We start from the raw sequence: 17,304 nt of genomic DNA on the forward strand, positions 1-17,304 counted from the left end.
AGACAACAACAATAGCTGACTGGCCCAGATCTTAAGAACTGATAACAGCTTTGAGGTATCTCTTTTCCTTCAAGTTCCAATTGACGAACTTTAGGAGGTTTGAGAACGAACGTAATTATTTATGTGTGGTAACTCTTTTGAAAATTATCCTCATTTTCACTAGGCCTTTTGTTATGTTTTGGACTCTGAATTTATATATAACTCATGAATGTATTAAAAAGTCCACTGTTTCTCTCCTCTATCTCTGAAGTGGACTCAGGGAAATTTTCCGTCTCCTAGACTATGTCTCATGAGAGGATTATTAGCTCTTAACTTGTTTTGTTCTTAAATTCTTAAACCAATGTGTGACAGATGTGCCAACTCTTTTTGAAAGAGTTAGACTTGTAAACATCTACTAGCCTCTGAGTTGCTTTAAACATTTAGAAAACACTTTATAAAGGACGGACTACAGTATTTATCTACAGCATCTTTAATTACTGGCTTATTCATAGACCTGTTTCTTTACTTGTCTTGCAGGTGTGCCTGTATTTTTATAATAAACTGTACAGGGGAAATAGGGTGACTAAGGTGGATGCTGGGAGTTTCAATGCCTTTTCCTCACCTAACCTGCCTCCACTTGCAAATGCTGAGGTTGATATTACAAGTAAGCAACATCATCTCTTAAGCCGTGTAATTTATGCCACATGCAATAGAACTGAAAAGAATCTGTGCCTATGTAGTTGAAATGTTTTTAATCTCAAAAATATCTTTGAAAGCTCTGTAGCTTGACTACATCTGCTCTGAACCTGTTTAAATATTATACGACTGAGATTTTGTGACTCAACTGCATTTATCTATTGAGTATAGATGTGAGCTAGACTGACTTTGACTGAAGATCCAGACTAACCAGAGGGAATGTTGCCCCTGTGTCATGAAAATGCTTGGTCTAAAGATAAAAATGAGGGAGTGAGGACTGAAAGAACAAAGTGTTTAATCTCATTAATGACCATGCTGGGCTCTGAAATCAAGCAAAGAAGTCATTGCAGAGTACTTGCAGCTTCAACAGATTCTCTGTTTGATGCATGTCAATGTGTAAGACGTTTTACTGGATATTTGGGACCTGTCTGAACTGCAAGCACACTGAAAATAGCAGACCTAAAATATGCATTGTATCAAGTTTTTTTCCCCCAAACTTTCTCAGGCTCCCTGTAATTTCTGTGTGTCAGTCTCTTAAGGAGGGGAAAAACTATCTGAAGGTTTCAGTACCCATTTGCAAAGTCGTTAACACATTGATGTCTGCTCTTGGATAAATGGCACCTTTTCTTTGGAGAGGGGAGAAGAGAGACACATTTGGAATCTAGCCAAATGAGGAGCTGCCAAAAAATATGCTAAAGGACAGTTTTGAAAAATATAACGTGTTATTGGGTAGACTGTGTATTAAATAGGAGCAGGACTTGATCAAAATCTCCATTATTACAAAAAAATGGGAACAGGAGGGTGTTCCTCGATTCTTTTGCAAGGTGCCGTTAGTGGCAGTAGGAGTTCTAGCCCTGTGCCATGCAATGTGCCTTTATGATGGTTTCTACTACTAGAAAAAGGCATTCTGCAATTTGGAATATAAACTTATCCCTTCCACTTAATGAGTGGGAGTTACTTAACAAAGTGCCAGGATCAGAGTGCTGTGATTGTAGCAGTGAGATGATACAAACTGAGGAAGCCTGTGTAATACTGTAGTTGCCTGTAAGACATCTCTCAGGTAGAGAGTCTGCCACTGTTGTGTTACTGTGTTGTGTCAAACAGGATGTATCTGAAATCAACAGAAATGCTGCCAGTTGACTGCTGCAGTAAATTGGGGGAATCTTATTTCTTGGGTTTGTATTAACTGCATCAAATAAGGTATAAATAAATTCTTTTTACTGACTGATCAATAATGAAATCAAGCTGCAAATTGTGTGCTGTTTCTCCCTTGGATTTGAACGAAGTGTTTTGTGATTCCTTGTCCAGGGTAGAAAAATGAGAAAGTTATTAAGCACTTCCCTTGGCCCATATTGGGTCCCATTATGTCTTCAGTAAATGCCTCATTTGTATCAATGGGGATTTCTGATTTAAAAACTGATGGTGTGATAGGCTCTATTTTTATTTGCTTCAGTTGATTACCCAGTTAGAGTAGCATCATTTATCCAAGATGACGGTGTCACTATTGAAGGATTGTTTCATTTTGAAAGAACATAGTTTATAGTAGGGGCAGTCTACTAGTGCTGCTTTATTTTGTCCAAAGTAATTGTTTGAAACATCGCTGTCTCCCTTGAGTTTGCTTGTACAGTCCTCGTATGAAGCTTTCATGGAGACAAGGAACCACTTGGGCTTTTAAAAACAAACCAAACAAATCTAGCATCTTTCTACTTTTTTTTTTCCCAAATGACTTTATATAATATGTCTTAATCCTCCTGTAGACAGGGCTGACTCTTGCTGATTCAGCGTTATGGAGAGCAGCCTGAGGATGTCAGGAAGAGTAGGCCACGTGCAGAAACTCTTCCTCAGGCTTCCCAGTTCTAACAAAGCTGGGAATGAAAATTCCAGAGAAGCAGAAGGGGAGAAGTGGCAGGATTGAGGAAGTGGGAACCGTAATGGGATCATGGGTTGGTACACAGGAATGAGGAGAAATGCTGTTCATGGCTAGGTATTGCATATAAAAGCAACAATCTGCTTCAGAGGTAGAGATGAGAGGGAGAAGCTTAGTCCTCTTCCCTCCCTTATCCTTGCAGCTCTCTTCTTTATTTTTGATATCCATTTTTCACACTGTTCCCTCTCTAGGTGAGGCTCTTAGTGGATTTCTAATCCCATAACTGGCTGTGATCTTGGCCATATCCTTAGCTATGTTACCAACACCTAAGAGTCCCATCACCCAGCTTTAGACGAGCAAGTGTGTCAGCTTCCTCAAGGCTTTCAACTTAGCACAAGAAACTCCTGTAAGAAGTGAAAAATGCTAGCCCACTCCTGAGCTTAGTAAGAAACCCAGTACTGATGGGAGACACTTTTGCAGCAGAATCAGAAATCACAGAATCACAGAAACATTTCAAGTGTGGTACATATAGAAATAACCAAAAATATTTCTAAAATCTCAAAGCCTATCAAATAAAAGACCTTCCCTTATTTCTCCCGTATTTTGAAAACAGGGGAGACAAGGAGGACTATTCCTATACTTTGAAAACAGGAGAGACAAGGAGGACTCTTCCACTTGATATATGTAAAGATTCTCAGTATATTTCGTAACTGATTACTCTCCTCTATTCTTGACTGTCCTAATGAAGCACACATGAAACTTGCTTTGTTACTGTGGCTGGACTTTCTTCATCACAGGTGCATGTAACTTCTGGGAGTGGTGCACATGTACAGGACAATATGATGAGAAACAACTTGTGCAGGGGACAAGCAGCCCGTGTGACTGTGTGTGCAGATGTGGTACAGCAGCAGAAGGTTAGAAGGCCCTTTTGGGCTCATCTACCCACCAGTCTCATTAGAGAAAAGCTATTAGTGACTGGCCAAGTCTGCATCTTGGTTGACAGTTCTGGTTATTTATATAAAAAGCCCAGGTCATTTATGTATTAAGGCAAATGCCACCTCTCTTCACTGGAGTGCTTTCAGTCCCTGTCTCCTCTGTTCTAAGTGGGTATATTGATGGTTGCAACGGCACCAGTTCATAGATGTATGTCGATTTTTTTTATTTTTTTAACAAACTGCCAAAAAAGGGGGTCTATGCTTGTTTGCCTCCTTCAGGAATTTGCAGCCATAGGTTGGCCTGTGCTCCCCACCCCTTGGCTGCACCATGAATCACAATGAGTGCTGGGGCAGCTTATATAATGGTAGGGCTCACCTGTAGCCCTGCAGAGAAGGATGAGAAGAAAGTGCTGCTGTTTGTCTGGAGCTCTGCAATCGAGAAAAGCTGTATTTCTTGTTTGATTTCATAACTCGGAATTCAGTCACCACTCCTAAGGGAGGTGTCACTCTGAGTTGCTGCTCTCCCATTATAAAAGTTGAAACCTGCATTGTGGCATAGGCATCCTTTAACAACTGGGGGGGTTTGCTGCTTTCTGATCCGTGTAGAGCTGCTTCTCTTTTTTATTTTAAGTCAGGTTGATGTTTTTTCTGCACTAATCCTCTCACCATATTTCTCTGTGCGTGTGTATGATAATAAAGCTGCATAAGATAAGGATGTGGTTTTTTGACTCTAATTTTAAAGGCTATAGTGTTTGGTAGGTAGAGAGAGACTGGAAAATCTGTTTTTATGTGATGGTTTGGAAGAGTAAACAAAAGGCCTTAACATCTTGAACGCAGTCTCCTTGAATAATGCAGTCAATCCCAAGCCATTTTGGATACAGTATATAAATAGCCATTACATCTTTATTTTATGTACATTGCTTTAAAAAACTTACTTTCTGCTTTGCCACACCAGTAGCTAGCTTACCTTTGTTCCTCAACTTTGCATCCATATTTGCATAATGCAGTACACTGTATCACTTAAACTCTTTACAAGCACAGGCCATCCAAGTCAGAACAGGTTACTGTTTTCTGTGCTATGCTAAAACTGAGTATCCCTAATTAGTCACTCGTCCATAGGAAAAAAAAACTGTTATGAACACCAATAGAGACAGCTTTTTGTGCTTCACTTGCTTGTATATGAGTTTCTTACTTAAGAATTGTTAAGGATTCTTACTTTTTTTTATTTTTAATTTAACCAAAAAAAGGAGATTGCTGTGTCGTATGACTATAGGCTGCGAGACAGCTGGTTTCTTCAATACAGTGGAGATGCTTGAACTTAACTGTGTGACATAAATAGTGTTCCTTTTAGGGGATGTAATTTTTGAGATTCAGGATGCAAAGGGTGTGTTCTAAATTTTTTTTTCCCCTGCATGGTGCTCTGCCTCACTGTATTCAACAGAGTTGAATAAATCTGAGGTGAAGTCAGGCTTTTATGTATATTTGTTTGTCTTTGGCTCTTGCATCACATTTGCCTTTTGTTCTGCCTTTTAGACTTGTTTGGCTAATGGAAAACTGACATCTGTGGAGTCTGCAGCACCAAACACGTTATGTAGGCTGACGAGGTTCATGACCAAGCAAATGTTAACTCAGAGGCAATCTTTAATTTTTTTTTTTAAATACAGTTTGGAATTACATCACTATACTATGTCTGCATGCATTAAATTTATCTTGGAGATGATATATTATTTGGTAGAGTGTACTCCAAGAGTACAGGTATAGGCCTGGTATAGGTCTGACTTCTGAACCTATCCTCTGATCTCTTTCCTTGGTCTTCTGCTTTTGGCAGTATCTTAGTGATCCATGCCAAGGCAGGTTTACTCAGTTCATTCTTCAAGTTCATTACAGGCATTAGGGATGCTGACAGTTGCCAAACGTAGTAGTATGCATTTGTGAAGTTTTGGCAGGGACTCCTACCTTATGGAGGATAAAAGAAAGCAAGCTGTGATACAATTTTATTGCCATCCCTTCTTGTAGAGGAGACTGCTTTTAAAGAATTAACTTTTGTGTTAAAAAGTTGAGAGGAATGGATTTATTGCATGATGCTACTGCCTCTTAACATGATTAACCAGGCCTATGAAGCTCATGCAGCACAAATGCATGGCTTCTGCACTTACCCGTGGACCTCCTTCAGGTCTCTAACTCGCTCTGGAAAGCTCATGGAGGCCTTTAAGAGCTACTTGGCTAAATACTAAGTCCAACCAGGTAGTTTCAGAATTGTGCTGGACAGCTTAGCACAAAGAAAGACACTGTAGAAATGGTCTATATTTCTCTTCTCCCAGTCTCAGGGCATTAGGAATCCATGTGCTGCAGTGTGACTGGTTGGACAAACATGATGCCAAGCCAACTGCTTGTGACCTGTTTAACGACGTATGGCAGTTTTTAGAAAGAACAAACAGAGGCTTTAGTTGCTGACAGGGCACCACAACAGGAAAGGGAAGTTCATAAAATCTTATAGGAGACTGCTATTTTCTGTCCTGACTTAATGGATTGTGTAGTTTTTAGTATCTCTGGTAAGAGGGCAATAGGGTAGGCTTCAATGGAGGCTTTTAAATGTACTCTGAATTTTTTTTTGCAAGTGACTGTCTGCTGATTGCAAGTAATTGGTGTGAGTAACTCTGCATGGCTGAGAGCAAGTCAGTATTATGCACGCAGATCTTTTATCTGTCTTGCTGCTTGGGAGTTTCTCCAAAATCTAAAAAGCTTAACTCACGATGGGGAAACAGCAGCTTTACAGCACAGTCTATTTGCTTTGAAGTACAATGCTCTGAGCTGTTGGCTGCTGTTTGTTAAACCTCTTCCACTGCCTGGTAGGAGCCGTCAGCGCTACCAGTGCTGTGCTCCTACACTGAAGTAGTAAAATTTTGAAATCAATAATGCATGACTTGGCTTCTAATAATGCAACACAAACAAACTATTAGTTAAACAGCTGGCTTCTGGCTCTAAATGTATAATCGGAGTTAATTGAATCCTTGCTATTTTATTTAATCGTTAGTAACTACCTAATAAACTCTGGAGGTGATTAGGAGCAACAGTAACTGCATTTGTCATCTCTCATGTCTGAGAAGATGAAGCTCTGTTTTCTGAACATGAATCCAGGCTGATATCAGGCCAACTACATAACAATGGAGTTCAGGTCAGTGTATGGCAAGTAAATGTCTCACCTGTGCTAGACTGGCATGATGTTCTGTTGGTTGAGGCTTTCTGAGCACTCTGAACTGGGAGAGGTGGCACTAACAGGGCATGTTCAGCATCAAGAAGCCATCAGGTTTAGCGCTCATATGCTTTTCACAGCAAGCAAACTTCTCTTTTGAAGAGATTGTAGTAGAGGTATACAGCTTTGTGTCTGATAGACCATCCTGTTCACTAATGGTCATTGACTAAAATATCAATTTTAGAAGTCTTTGCTATGAAATGCTATGAATTGAAGCAAGCATACATCTTATATATCTCCTTGAAGGGCACTAGCTTGTGAATATTGACTACTAATACTGATATATCTTGGAATCCAGACTATTTTGGAATTAAAGTTAAAATATAAAACAGTTGAGCCTGACTTGAATGTGGTCTTAAAGATATATTTTGTGGCACCTAATAAATAAGGCGTGTCAGATCAGCTGCTATTTCTGCTGTCTTAAATGGGCCTTCATTTCCTCTTTAAAAAATACATTGTCTTTCATGAATCCCCTACATAAGAACGGTTTTAAAAACAAAGTTGCAATCATGAAGTACTGCAAATGTACTTGATAGTACGTGTTATTATTAAATTAAAAAGGCCATTTCTCTTCATAGTAAACTGGGAAACGGTGTGGAGAGCCAATACCAAAAAGAAATTTCGAGTTCACACCAATATGAACAGGAATGTTGGACTTCTGAGAATCTTCCCAGGAATCACAGCTGCTGCTGTAAGTGTCACCACTGCATTTTGAAAGTGGATGAAGTGATGCTCCAATACTTGATTAGTTATCTGAAGTAGGAAAGCTGCATTGTTTGTAGCAGTGATTGGGATTTTGGAGGGAAAGGAAAGGATCTGTCTTCTTCTGATAAATGCTATTTTGAAATATCAGGTCATTAAAAGACTATTTTTATATGCCATAAACTATTGATAAAAGCTTTTCAAATATCTTTTGTATAGCTACCTGGGCTTTGAAACTTAAAATTAATTTCTTATCAGGGCTCATAAATAGGTCAGGTGTGGTTTTGTAGACAGGTGTAGGCTACAATGACCAGGAAAATGCTCTCTTGCTGCATATTGAGGCATATTAACAGATATCTTGTCAAAGAATACAATATATGGTGGGTGGAGTGTGATTATTTCTACAACTCCTGCTTCTTTTTTAGGGTTCATTTTGTCTCACACTGGTGGTTACCAAGACCCTCAGCATTCACAGAGAGCTGAAAATGAGAAGTGGGATTTTTTTTTGCCTTTAGAAACTCTTTGCAGTCTGTGATTTTAGGTAGATTAGTCTTTAAATTTTTGTCTAATATTAGTTCCATTAAATTGACAGGTCTTTTGTGGCTCTTGCCATCTTAAATTGAATTCAGTAGTTTAAGCAGCACTCCTCAATTATATCACCATTCTTTTTAGGTGAATATGAACAGATGGAAAGACAGAGGGGTGGTATATTTGCAATAAAACTCCAACTGCATAGTTAGCCTCATGGGGGTTTACAGTGTATTGCATTTAGCATATGTGATCAGCAAGGAAACATCTAGGTTGTTTAAAATACATCTTTCTAGGAAGAGGACTTTGGTAGGCATTCTCTTACAGTGAGGCAAACAAACTCAGTACCAACTGGCCCAGAATATATATTAATGCATCTTTTTTTTTTTTCTTCTTTAAATCAATTGAGTTTTGGGTTAAAAAACTCCAGGCTTCATTAGAATGTTGTTTCCTGAAAGGTGAAATACTGTCTCTCTTAGGCAGACATTGGTTAACAAAACTCTTTGCTAAAGCAAAAAAATCCGGGCAGGGGTGGGGAGTTGTAATCTCAATTAATCATTCTACATTTATTTCATGAGTGTAAATCCACATTTTTGTTCTACCAAACGGTGCAACAGTATAGCCTGTTAATGGCCCTTGTACAATAGCATCCTTTTTCACACTCAGGTAATGACTCTAGAAATTTTAAAGGAAGCTAGAGAGGGAAGTTCTCATTTTTTAAAACTTATTCTACAGTCTCAGTTATTGCAAATGGGGAGCACAGAAGGGCATAAGAAGACTATAAGGCATGAAAGCCTTTAAAACTGTAGGAGGAATAAACCATTTTTAAAAATGCAGTGCCATGCATGAAAATTTTAAGGTGACTTAAACATACCTTTTGTCTCTTTCCTCTGTCTTGTTTTTAAACAGGTAAAAGCATTTCTTCAACCTCCAATTGAAGGCATTGTAATTGAAACTTATGGAAGTGGCAATGCCCCAAACAACAGAGAGGATGTACTGGAAGAACTGAAGAAAGCAGCTGAACGAAAAGTAGTGATTCTGAACTGTACCCAGTGCTTACGAGGGTCTGTAAAAACCGTCTATGCAACAGGGCAGGTGAGGGTTGTGCAATGAAAGAAACATCCCACTGATACAACTTGATTGCAAACTGCTAGTAGTCCCAGTGTATAAAACCAGGTTTATTGACTGTAAAGTTACTGCTCATAAAATAACTACATCTGAAAAATCTTAATCCAGAGGCATTTAAATGTGTATCTACAAACAAGATCCTGTTACTCCTGGTCTTAATGGTGGAAATAGTCAGCTCAGTTCTCAAATGAATGATTGCTCACTCCTGTCATGTACAGCACTCCAGAATACTTTGCATTAGATTGGTAGTATCTCAGAGGGATTCCACTGAGCTAAAAGCTGGTTTAGGAGTCAGATGTTCAAATAAAGTAGCTCTTGATAGGATAACAGTTCCTTAGGTACGATGTGGGAGCATCAAGAAAGCCTGCAGATGCAAGCAGTATTCCAAAACCCAGTTCTTTATTTGAGTGGAAGTACAATTGAATTCAGTGCAAGATTGGAGAAAAGTATGTAAGGAAGTGTCTGTCTTGAAGAATGGAAATCAGTTTAGTTTAACCTATGAGGGCTAGTTTAAAGCAGGCTTTGTGTACATATTGTTCAGGGCATTTTATAGTGAGTTTCTCAATTGTGTATTAAAACACGACATCACTGTGGCTATTAAGAGCTCAAAGCCATATAAGAATATGCGTTGCATGTGGTAGTGTGAAGGAAGCTGGTTCAACTGGCCTTTAGAAAAAGACCAGCCATTAAATAGCCAAGAAGCTCTACCAAAGGGTGACTCATCCTGCTGCTTTAGACACCTGGCTTTGTTGGGAGCAACCACCTGTCTGGCAGAGCCAGCCTCTTCATTGACTGCATGGCAAACCTAAATACCCTAGTCTGGTGCTGAAACCTGTCTCTTTTAACTTTGCTTTTGACACAGCTTTAGATTATATTTGCACATAGCCTGTTTTGAGGAGAAAGAAAAGGAGATTGCAAGAGATTTTTTTCTCCTCCTTGGTATCCAAATTTGGTATTTTCTCATATAGGCAGTTATTTGGGTGTTTGTAAAACTTTTGTGTAACTTAATGGAGATGTTTTGAAATCATTGACTTTTGGTCTGTAGCAAATGCTATAGGAATATGTGGATTAGATGGAAAAATTCACATGGAAGTTAAGTCAATAAAAGACAAAATTTATATTTGAAAAACAACATGAAAATGAGGCCTAGCTTTTATGCTATCTTCTGCTTGAAATAAGCTGCTAAAATATATAGAAGGAAGAAAAAAACCTTTTCTATGCTCTGGTTAAAAGATTCTCCAAATAGACACCTCTAAAATGGCTTTGTGCACTCTGATCCAGACTGTTGATATGCTGAATTGAAAGATTCTGCTCGGGTCTTACTGAACCACTGTAGGGCTGTGTGGAAATGTGTTCCCTTCTGGATTCCACTTTTTATATGAAGTATGTTCTATATTGCTTCAGCATCAGTTGATGGAGGCTACCCTGTTTTTTTGGCATCTTTTGAGGAGAAAACTGACTGAGTCCTACAAAATTACTGCATGCTTGTTCTTTCATTGCCTGCTCCATTTCATGAGTGTCATGGTTTTAACAAGGCCCAAAATCCAATTCCGATTCCTAGCCCCCCACCCACATCTCAACCCCATGTGAGATGGGTTTTCCAGACAAAAAAACACGAGACTCAATATGGGGGAAGGAATATATTACAAAGACTATACAAATAAATACTTATATTATAATACATTGCATATAATCTTAACTTTATATCTATCTCTACCATGACAGTAGTATTTACAATGGGTCAAATCTCTTCTCTCTCGAAATAAAAGTCCAGGAGAGAAGAAGAAGAAAAGACCCCTTCCAGTCTGTCAGCAGCAGGCCTCTCTCTAGGCAGCAGGCTTTCTTCTTCTCTTTCAGGCAGCAGAAGCAGTTGCTGGCTCTCTGCCAGCACACACGAGGGAGGTCTTCCAAGCCTCTCTCGGCCCCCGTCTTCAAACAGGGGGTCTTTCCATGGGCTGCGTAACCCCAGACACGGCCGCTACACCATGGTCATATCACGAAGCACCGGGGTCTCCGTGACGGTCTGGTATCCTCAGGGGAAATCAAGCCCCTGTGCAGAGCTCCCATGCTCTGCCTCAAAGATGGCTGCCAGCTTCTCTGAAGCTGGAGCAGGGGGGGCCAAGGTCACCCCCCACACACACACATTCCTTCGGCCGTCCTGGCTTATCTCTCAGGAGGCCATGAGCTTCCTAGCTCCTCTCAGCAGTGCATATTGCACTTTAGGACTCCTCTCAGTCCACCACCCCCTCCTCTTTCTCGGAGGGGTCTCTAGTGAGTTTGGGGGTTTTGGTTTGTCCAGTTCTTACCCTCCAAAACTCTGTTCCTGCTGCTGGCTCGGTTCTACTCCTGCTGCTGCTTCTTCCTTCTCTTCAGACATCTCTGTGTCTTCCATGCAGCATATCGGCTTCTGCTGCTCCTTTTGGTCCTTATCAGTTGGCTCTTTGCCACTGCTCTTCGGACGCTGCTGTGTCTACTGCTGCTCCGTCTGCTCCCAGCGTCTCCCAAGGCTGCCTACCGGGAGAAATTCTCCCAGCTCTTAGCCACAGGCACTCAGCCCAGTTCTGAGTCCCTGCAGCCCCCCAACCGGGGGCTGGGGGGGGCAGAGGCCCCCAAGGGGCCGGAGCCCCTTCTCCTCGTGGCCTCTACAACATGGCCACCTCTTCTTCTCCCACCACAAGAACCACTGCTTCCTTTTCGGTCTCCAGAGATATGTTTATATTTTGCAGGAGCACTGATTGGTCAAGCCCCAAGGGTCACCACCCCCTGGGGGTTACCACTTTCAGCTTCAGGGGGAAAACCTGGCTCAAACCACTACAATGAGGAACCGCTCAATGGAGAAACTATCGTGGGTGAATGCTGTAAAGTTGCTCTAGTGTTAACTTTACTTTGATTTTTTTTTAAATTAAGTATTTCAAAGGTCTGCACATGGCTGGGCCAGTTTTCACTCATACAAGCCAGCCAGGTAGGTCAGCTGAATGAATCCCTGTTTTCCCTTGAAGTGTTTGTTTTAATTAACTCAATGTCTGGCCTCTGATCCATCTACACAGTACAAACTTATAACTGAGGGGACTTTAGGTATAGGAAGGAAGCTGGGAAATCCCTTCCTCCTCCTCTTTCTCAGACCTGCTGAAAAAGCCCTAACTGTTCTTTGGTTAGTTCTGCAGTACAGAAAGTATTTCTCACCTTCTCTATATGTTTTCCCATGGGACTTAAAATATATTAGTCTGGGTCTCTTGGAGGTGGTTAATGAGCTAATTAAGGCTCTGTATCTTGCTTAAAATATTAGTTAAACCACAACAAATTTTGAAACTTAAGTTTATATACAAGTGACTTAACAGTAAAATGCAGTGCAAGAACCTAGTTCAAGATGCTTAACTGTGAGGCATCGCATTTTGGCAAAGAGAACGATCTCTGATTTGCCCAGGTACAGTTCAGTGACAAGAGATCTGAAATCTCTTTTGTCTTTGCTGTTTTGTACACTTATGAGGCTTGCTGATCATAGCAAAGATCCTTCTTTCTGCTTTTGTTCAGATTGGGTTTTTTTAACTACCAGAAAGATAAGTTATAAAGGTCATCTTTTTCAGTTGTTCTTGTCAGAACTGTGTAAATTACGTATTTTAGTTGCATCTTCTAAATCATACACTGCTCACGCAGCCTGAAAGGATCTGAAAGCACTCCTGCTGTGAGCACACAGTAGTGCTGGAATTCATCCAAAGCAATGCCCCATTAAAGAATGGTAAATATGTCTGTGTGAGAACAGCCTACTTGGCAGTGTTCAAAATGCCACTGGGTTAAAACAGAGTAACTGCAGCTTTTCAATAAAGGGAATCTGACAACTCTGCAGATAGCTGATACGGACCTGTAACCTTTCCCTTTTAGCATAGCAAGCGACCGTGGCAAGCATTTGGTGGAATTCTTCAGTGTTACTGCATGAAAAGGAATTTAAAGTAAAAGTCATCTTTATTCAGCTTGCTCTAGTATTTGCTTGGTATTTGATAACTAAAATTACAAAAATTACAGTGGCAGTAGGAGGAGCAAGAGAGTGGAGGCTCGGTTGCATACTGTATTCTGTGTAGCTGCTCATCATTTATATGCCTTTTCTGTACACACAGGTATTTCTGAGTGCTATGCTAATTGGAATCATTATTCCTTTTTATTCAGACTCTCGCTGATGTTGGAGTAATTCCTGGAGGTGATATGACACCAGAGGCAGCCCTAACTAAACTGTCATACACGCTCAGCAAGAGAAACCTTAGCTGGGAGGAGAAGAGGCAGGTAAATATTTGTGTGACCTTGAAAGACTTTAGGTTTCTCATGTACTGTGCTAACTTCTGCTTAGCTTCATGCCTTGAGCTTCTCTCTTGCATTTAAAAGCAATTGTTTCCAGAGCCATAATTGGAACACCCTGTGTTTTTTTTTCTTACAGAAAATACTATTAGACAAATAAAGATTTGTAGATTTTGAGAGATTTGGAGAGAAAAAAATTCTCTGCATAAGTCAGGTGAAGACCATGACTGAGCCATAAAAATGCCATTAAGTGGTAGTAGTCTAGCTTAGATATTTTCTGTACTGAAAACTCTATGTGGAAATTCATATGGGAGACAGAATCTCATCCCTTCTGAAGTCAGCAAAGATCTCGTCACTGATCTTAGTGTGGTAAAGATTTCATCCCAGACTCATTCACACACAGCTAATTCTGAAAATAAATATTGCCTACAGCCTCTTCCTTTACAGCATTACTCATAAGAGTATTAGATTTTATTTCTCTAAGAGGAGATATGCTTTATAATACATAAAAAGTAGAGGATTATTATAAGGACTAGCTGCTTTTAAAATCAGAACCCCTTTAACAATGTTCTTTCTGTTCATTGTTTGCTTAATCCAGGCTTTTTTCTGCAATTATATAACTATTTATCATGTTCCTTTTATACAAAGAACATGCAGCTATGAATTAGATAAGGAAGCAGCAGCCTGCAGAAATGCCTGAGTTTCTATGCTTGTATGCAGTGAAATCATAATCCTGACACTTTGGGAGCTGACATAATGATGAGTCACTCTCCGGACTTAACACTGCATGGACATGTGTATCTCCCCATGGTGCTTTGTTTTTATTAAAACTGAAACAAATTTGATCATTATTTCATGCTCCATATCTTCCAGCCAGTAGCAGCTGTTTAGACAAACATATTTGTATACCTGTGATCATAAGTGTGGTGGCTGGAAGTACCACCTACCGTGCTTAGAAACAGTTTCAGCCCGGAGCTTTCAACTGTTTGCTAAAGCCCTGGCTCTGAAAAATGGGAGGAGTTATGTGTGTCTTCAGTATGTCAGGAACATACCCTGTGCAAGAACATGCTTGGCAGGTGAGACAGTGCTGTGTGAAGAGCAGTGTTCTTGCATGTGTTTGTGCATACACCCTTTAGAAACCCCAGCTCTTCACTGGTGCCCCTTTGGCACACTCACTGACCCTGGAACATACGTGCACCAGCTTGGGGGTTTTTTTAAATGCAAACTTTAATCTTCTTGCACAGAGGATTATTTGACCTGGGACAGGAGAAACCTTCCCAGCTGGCTTCCTGCCTAGGTGTGTGAGTTAAAACTTCATTTGAGATCCAGTTTGCCAAGGTGAGACAGCTGAATTACTCAGGTGAGGATTTGATGATGTTTTAGGTACCACTGGCACAAGGTACTTCTACATCTTCATGTGCTGCCCTTTGGAATGTAATACACAGTTTTTGTGTGATGATGTGCTGGACCTCCTTTATATGGTTTGAAAAACAAAATTACTTTTGTAATTCCTTTGAGTTATGCAGGATCGGTTTCCTCATTTCACCCATTGTACAGACCCACAAACAATTGTGTTGGCACAACTGGGGGAGCAGCATGCTGCATTGCCTGGGCAGGAATGAGTGGTAAAGACCAGGAGAAGAAAGCCTGAAAACATGTTGTCTGTGGCAATATCTTCAGCTAAACATATCACCAAACAATAGTCTCCCAAGAGACGGAAGCTCTCCTGAAGCTGGCCTGGTTATTTTAGGATTCTCTTTCAACATGAAGAAGCAAGGAATGTGCCCCCAGACACATACAAATGTGTGAAGAGCTGGGAGGACTGAGTAAGGCACGTAGGGCTTTGCACTGGGTGCATTTAGCACAGGTGCCAATTGCTAAGGTTACCTGTGTAAAGTAATGATCTCAACCTCTCAACCTGTCAGATTCTAAAAGTGTGCCAAAGCTGTTGGTATCCTCTGAGTTACATGTATATGGGACTCTTCCAGCAGACAGCTATGGTGTTGTCAGCTCTTGGAGGTTTTTTTTTTAATAAAGGGCATGCCTAGACATAAGTAAACCTGGGGCATTCCTCCTTCCAACATCCCATCTGTTTCTTTCAAACTTTCACAATCCTGCTTTTTAAAATTCTAATTGAAATAACTATGGGCTTTATAGCTGCATCAGCAACCTTTTGTGAAAGAGTGCCAGTATGTAAAATTGTCAAAATTGAAGAAACCAGTTGCTTTTTCTTAATAACTGACTTCTATCTGTGTTCTCCAGATTTCCCAGAATCTGTCTTTTGGAGTATTTTCATTTCTTTATTGCCCCATTCAAGTACTTTCTACACATGAATTGGCTGACCTTTTTATATTTTGATTTGGAGTTTTTTTCCAAGTTATGTTGGATGCACCCATCCTGCAAACTGTTACATACCTGTTTGCATACTGAATGACTAGTACTACTGTAGACCCTCTGCCTTCAAAGCTGGGTCTATGGCCAGATTTTAACAAAATCAGGGCTAATGGAGCTGTTTGAAAACCCGTGGAAATACACGACTGTCTACAGGCAGCACTGGGCTTTGTTTTGAGGCCTGTGTAGACAGTCTGTGTAGGAGTCCTGAGGTTTGTGAATGCTGGCAAACGGCAGCATTTCAGAATATTCTGGTCTTAAGCCTCACTCTGCTCATTACTCACTATCTTTGTGTTTTTAAGTAGGCTGCATTTTACCCCACTAGGGAACTTTTGTCTGCTTACTCTGAAAATGGGGGTGTTTTGTTATGTGCTTATTTTGGTTTCTTTGCTTTGGAAAAAAGCTTTATTTCCCTGTCTCTTGCCCTCCTTTGTCTTTTTAAACGTGCAATCTTCATGGGACAGTAACTATTTCTTTAATCTTTTGTCTGCATTTAATTAGCTTCCATAATTCCTCCAAACAATTTTCTAACTTGATAGTAAAGTTTTTTATTAGACTACCACCATATTTTTCCTCTGCTAACAAAGGGTTTGATTGCTTGCTTTTCAGATGCTGAGTGAGAATCTAAGAGGAGAAATGACTGTTGTACCCACAGGAGCCAAGATCTCTCTGAGAGATAGCAAGTTTATACAAGTGATTGCCAAATCTCTAAGTATCAGCAGCAAGGAGGTATATACACTTAAATATTTAGAATTAATATCATGTAAAGCTGCAAACTCAGTTAAATGAACCTAGATTAAAGATGAACAGCAAAGCTGAAAGAAAAATGGAATACCGTAGGTTTTATATTATTTTTTTTATTTCTGAGTGTCCCAGATAACCAGTCGGGCTAGAGAGAAAGGACACAATGACACCAAAATGTTTTTAATTAAAAACATATTAACTTCCCCCCCCCCCCTTTGTAGCCCCATCTTGGGTTTATTTTCTTGGCTGGCTGGTTGCACTAACAAGCCTCAGACAGATGCTGTAATTCAGGGTATCAATGATATGAAGAAGTGCTTTGTATTTTTGTGGTCAAATGTATTGACAGTTTGGAGCAATCCAAATAATAATGGGTAAAACAGCTTTATTGTACATGCAATCATAGAAGGTTAAGGAAGCATTACAAAAGTGTAGAGATGCTTGTGATGTTTAATATTAGTCCTTCTCAACTGGAAAATTAGAAAAGATAGTATTGGTTGTTCAGATGCTCGATTTTCTCTTGACTTGATTTCAAGAAGATGGGATTTATTACCTAATGTATGGTTCTTCTTTAGTGAGCATGAGAAATGGGAGAATATTCAGGGGGGCTTATCAAGGTACACAAGTGTCTGAGGAATCACATGAATAAAGCTGATCAGTCTTGAGGAGGCTGCACTATATGGTCTTTTCCAAATCCCACCAGCACTGTTTCTCTTACTGTATTGATGAGTAGCTATGGCATTAGAGAGATGGTAATAGTGTGTGCACCTTAAATGGTATATATGGATATCAGGTAC

The 17,304-nt window shown here is 40.1% G+C and overlaps 1 protein-coding gene across 2 annotated transcripts in view; it reads left to right on the top strand.

Moving 5' to 3' along the window:
- ASPG (asparaginase) overlaps positions 1-17,304 on the top strand; it is a 48,416-nt gene that overhangs the window by 14,799 nt on the left and 16,313 nt on the right. For both annotated transcript variants that reach the window (XM_027674084.1, XM_027674085.1), the window contains exons 6-10: positions 517-643; positions 7,309-7,421; positions 8,870-9,055; positions 13,250-13,363; positions 16,376-16,495. In XM_027674084.1, the coding sequence (XP_027529885.1) occupies positions 517-643; positions 7,309-7,421; positions 8,870-9,055; positions 13,250-13,363; positions 16,376-16,495 (660 nt within the window). The remainder of the gene's footprint in view (positions 1-516; positions 644-7,308; positions 7,422-8,869; positions 9,056-13,249; positions 13,364-16,375; positions 16,496-17,304) is intronic.

This window comes from Neopelma chrysocephalum, unplaced genomic scaffold (genome assembly GCF_003984885.1).
Source record: "Neopelma chrysocephalum unplaced genomic scaffold, ASM398488v2 Primary Assembly neopelma1_24, whole genome shotgun sequence".
Taxonomy (NCBI): domain Eukaryota; kingdom Metazoa; phylum Chordata; class Aves; order Passeriformes; family Pipridae; genus Neopelma; species Neopelma chrysocephalum.